This window comes from Pyxicephalus adspersus, unplaced genomic scaffold, assembly GCF_032062135.1.
Source record: "Pyxicephalus adspersus unplaced genomic scaffold, UCB_Pads_2.0 Sca1439, whole genome shotgun sequence".
In the NCBI taxonomy this organism is placed as follows: domain Eukaryota; kingdom Metazoa; phylum Chordata; class Amphibia; order Anura; family Pyxicephalidae; genus Pyxicephalus; species Pyxicephalus adspersus.
This window is the reverse complement of record NW_027318446.1, coordinates 1-3361: the sequence shown is the minus strand read 5'-3', so window position 1 is coordinate 3361 and position 3361 is coordinate 1. Positions and strand designations below refer to the sequence as shown.

Genomic DNA, 3361 nt, shown 5'->3' with positions numbered 1-3361 from the left:
GTACATAAATAATGGTGATGACTGAAGTGAAAAGCCCCATACAACTGAATGGGCACAACCTGCCATCCTCCATCACAGAGACAGAGGTAGAGGGGCACAGAAGGAGTGACTGGCATGCACCTAAACAATTACCTTCGAAATAAAAACAAGGTACTGATGTAATTGACAACTGATAGCCTTTAAAGGAGGGGAAGAGAAGGGAAATTTAATTCAGTGGGTGCTCCATCACCCAAACAGCTGTCCATATATCGTCAGTGGACTACAGTAACTATTTGTGCAGACATTAGACATACAGCTAGTTGCATCCATTCTGCAAATAGCTTGACATATACTAGTAATGGAGACAACACACACATGTATCACAACATTCCAATAACTGCACATAAATGTTTTTTCCTAACAGCGAGAAAGCTAAATACTCCTCCACCGTCAGGCTGGTGCTAACAAATGATTTTGAAGGCAAAGACAAATCTAAGTGTTTAACACAAATGCATATTCTAACTGGGTGAACACAACTTATAATAGTCAATGAAAGGATACACTGTTTTCTGCATTGATATTTTGTAACCTGCAGTTTGTATTTGCACATAAAGTCAGGGGGGGGGGGGGTAAATAAATAAAAAAATGTAGACACATCACTGTAGACTTACTGCATCTAATTCATTTAAAGCCTTCCATTGCTCATAGGGCATTTTCAGAGCTTCTGCAGTCTGGATGGTTCTCTTTAACTGACTGGTCCACACTTTAAGATCGTTTAAATTCTGATCCTCAACATATTTTTTCAGGGCAATGGCAAACTGAGAAGAAAGAAAAAGTTATTACAACCACAATCATGCATTTTTATGGTATCCCATAACTTATGGGCAACCAATATTCACCTTTTTGCCTCGTTGGGACAGACCAGTGTCGCCACCAATTTTCCCGTTGATGTTGTTTTCACTTTCACCAGCTCGGCACAAATAGATGCAGCGAGGCTGGACATGAATGTTCATTAGATAATATACAATCTTGCTCTGGATATGATCTTGAACTTTGTTCACCAAAAACCTTCGACCAACATCAATAACAATGATCATAGAGAGATCTCTGCAAAGAGAACAAAGGCATCAAGTAACTATACAGTATCCAAAGAACTATTAAGACCAAGTATGGAGCTATCCAGTAATATAGGGCAAAGTGTATTACCTACAGCAACCTACAATTAGACCTCTTCTTGCACTTATCTGGCTTTATGGTAGTGGATTTTTCAGGAACAATATAGGCACTTTGCTCCTTTCATTATTTACTAGGCCAAGCAGTCTGTTTTAAAATATTTAGCAAATTGCTATGTGAACTTGTTCCTACAATCGATGTGGCCAGTGCAAAGAAGGCATCTTCTACACAGTTTTATAATATGGTGTCTTGTCAGCTAACAAAAAGCAAGCAAGATTCATTCTTTACCTGTCATGGGTGTCTGGATCAAGAGGTTCATACATGTTCTTGTAACAGTTTATCCTTTTCATGAAGTCATCCAGTGCTTCTTTTGATGAACAACCTTTATAGTCAGGGCTGGACAGTTTAACTTCCTAAAATTAATTGTTCCAAATCAAAAGATTTCTGGGAGAATAGGATTACTTCATTAGCTCTAAGAAGAACGTGTTGAGAATTAGTGTTCATTGCCATACTGATCATTCATTCAGAATGCTGATCATGATTCTATGGTAAGACACAGTGGGGAGGTAGTAAAGAGCTGATCAATATCAGTGCAATAGCCAGGGGATCACCAGTATAGGATGAAAGCTTATACTTAGGATGAACAGCACATGTACACCAACCTTCTGACTTTCATGGCATCTTGGTTGTCACAGCGGAAAAAGTCATAAGAGCTAAACTCTTTTACAGCTTCACGTCTGTATTCCCCAACATTGAACACTGCAAAATCAAACGAAAGTGGTATGCATTGTTAATGGATCCAACACAAGATTTTATACAAAATAAGTCATAATTTCAGACCCCAATATCAAGTGTTCATTATGTTTTTTAAAGCACAAGCTAAAAAATTAGATGCACTGAGAATAAATTTGAGTATGTGAAGGAACCAGTAAATTTACACATATAGCCCTGCGTAAACTACAACTTGAGCAACTTAAGGTTGCGTCTCCAGCTCCAGGTAGCCAAACAGAACAGCAGGGGAGCAGAAAAAGGCAAGTATGTTGCTAGAGAGGGGGGATTAAAGCAAATCTGCTGTGTTGCTCTGCATTGGCAAAGCACCTGTTATATAGGCCATATGGAATAAACTGGTCTTATATTGAGATGGCAAGACGCAGAAGAAGGTTAATCTGAGAATAATATAGCTCACCTTTCGTAGGTACTCCACTCCAGTTGAGGTAACGTGTCAGCTTCTTGGATATGTAAGTCTTCCCACGGGCTGGTAGTCCAACCATTACAATAACAGTTGGTGAATTGGCAAGCTGAGGTCCACCCACTGAAATAAATTAGAAAACATCCATAAGCTTCATGTTGCATATATAAACACATATTTACATTATCAGAGCATAAATGTGTAAACATGAAGTCCATGACAATAAACTAATCACTGCCCAGTGCACAATAAGACAATACGCTGCTCTGCTAGTTTGAGAATCAGCTGACTAAACTCCCAGGATATAAAAGAAATGTGAGAACCATTGACAAAGCTATTGGAACAGATAATTGGCTTATCCCAGGCAGCATATATCTGTTTATTCAGTGCAAGAAGTTGGCACCAATCAACATTCCTGACCCATTTGATTAACACAGACAAAAGCGGGTTATCAGGAGCAGGCAGTGTACAGGGAAATGGTTACTACTACTTTTGTCTTTTAATTACATAGTTCACAGCTTCATTGAGGTCATGCGTTTCTTCTGGATCCTGCCTACTCTTCCAACAGGAGTCACTGGTTTTCATTAAGACTTATTTATAAATGGGACAAGGCCATACAAACATTTAAAAGCAGTGTATCATTTTGTCAAATCTAAAAGACATATGGAGTAAATGTATGTAAACCATCAGCTTAAAAAGGGCAAACAGATTTTCTTGGGGGTAATAAGCTTCTGAGCTACCTGAGGGAAAAAAAAAAAAAAACCCAATGGGACTGAAAACAAAGAAATCCCACTGACCTGACTTTCTGCTCTTCTTTTTGTATATTAATTGGGACTGTCCAGCTAATTACAGTGCAAGACTACAAATCTTCTCAACTCAGGCAAAAAAATTAGCAGGTAAAGATCTTTAGAAAACACCTCAAACCACAAGATAAAGCCTATTTTTTTAGCCTAAAGGACTTTGGTTAAGACATCTTGTCAATATGCAAACATCTCCCAACAGATGGTAAATTCCAGAAAA

General features: G+C 38.4%; 1 protein-coding gene and 1 long non-coding RNA gene across 2 annotated transcripts; both read right to left on the bottom strand.

Moving 5' to 3' along the window:
- Window positions 1-634: 634 nt before the first annotated feature.
- LOC140321226 (6-phosphofructo-2-kinase/fructose-2,6-bisphosphatase 3-like) lies at window positions 635-1567 on the bottom strand. Its single transcript, XM_072398066.1, has 3 exons — window positions 1441-1567; window positions 879-1086; window positions 635-797 (listed from the first exon to the last, which is right to left on the bottom strand). The coding sequence occupies exons 1-3, from the start codon at window positions 1500-1502 to the stop codon at window positions 636-638; spliced, it is 432 nt and encodes a 143-aa protein (XP_072254167.1). The 5' UTR covers window positions 1503-1567; the 3' UTR covers window position 635.
- Window positions 1568-1834: 267 nt separating this feature from the next.
- Window positions 1835-3331, bottom strand: LOC140321227 (uncharacterized). Its single transcript, XR_011918862.1, has 2 exons — window positions 2339-3331; window positions 1835-1911 (listed from the first exon to the last, which is right to left on the bottom strand). It is a non-coding gene; the product is annotated as an uncharacterized lncRNA (long non-coding RNA).
- Window positions 3332-3361: the final 30 nt, after the last annotated feature.

What these genes read in the sequence shown, in the direction of transcription:
- LOC140321226 (XM_072398066.1), bottom strand. Translation starts at nt 1,502, where the DNA reads ATGAAAAGGATAAACTGTTACAAGAACATGTATGAACCTCTTGATCCA. An exon ending in GATCCAGACACCCATGACAG is followed by an intron (nt 1,087 to 1,440) that starts GTAAAGAATGAA and finishes TTCTCTTTGCAG; the next exon opens with AGATCTCTCTATGATCATTG. An exon ending in TGTCCCAACGAGGCAAAAAG is followed by an intron (nt 798 to 878) that starts GTGAATATTGGT and finishes CTTTCTTCTCAG; the next exon opens with TTTGCCATTGCCCTGAAAAA.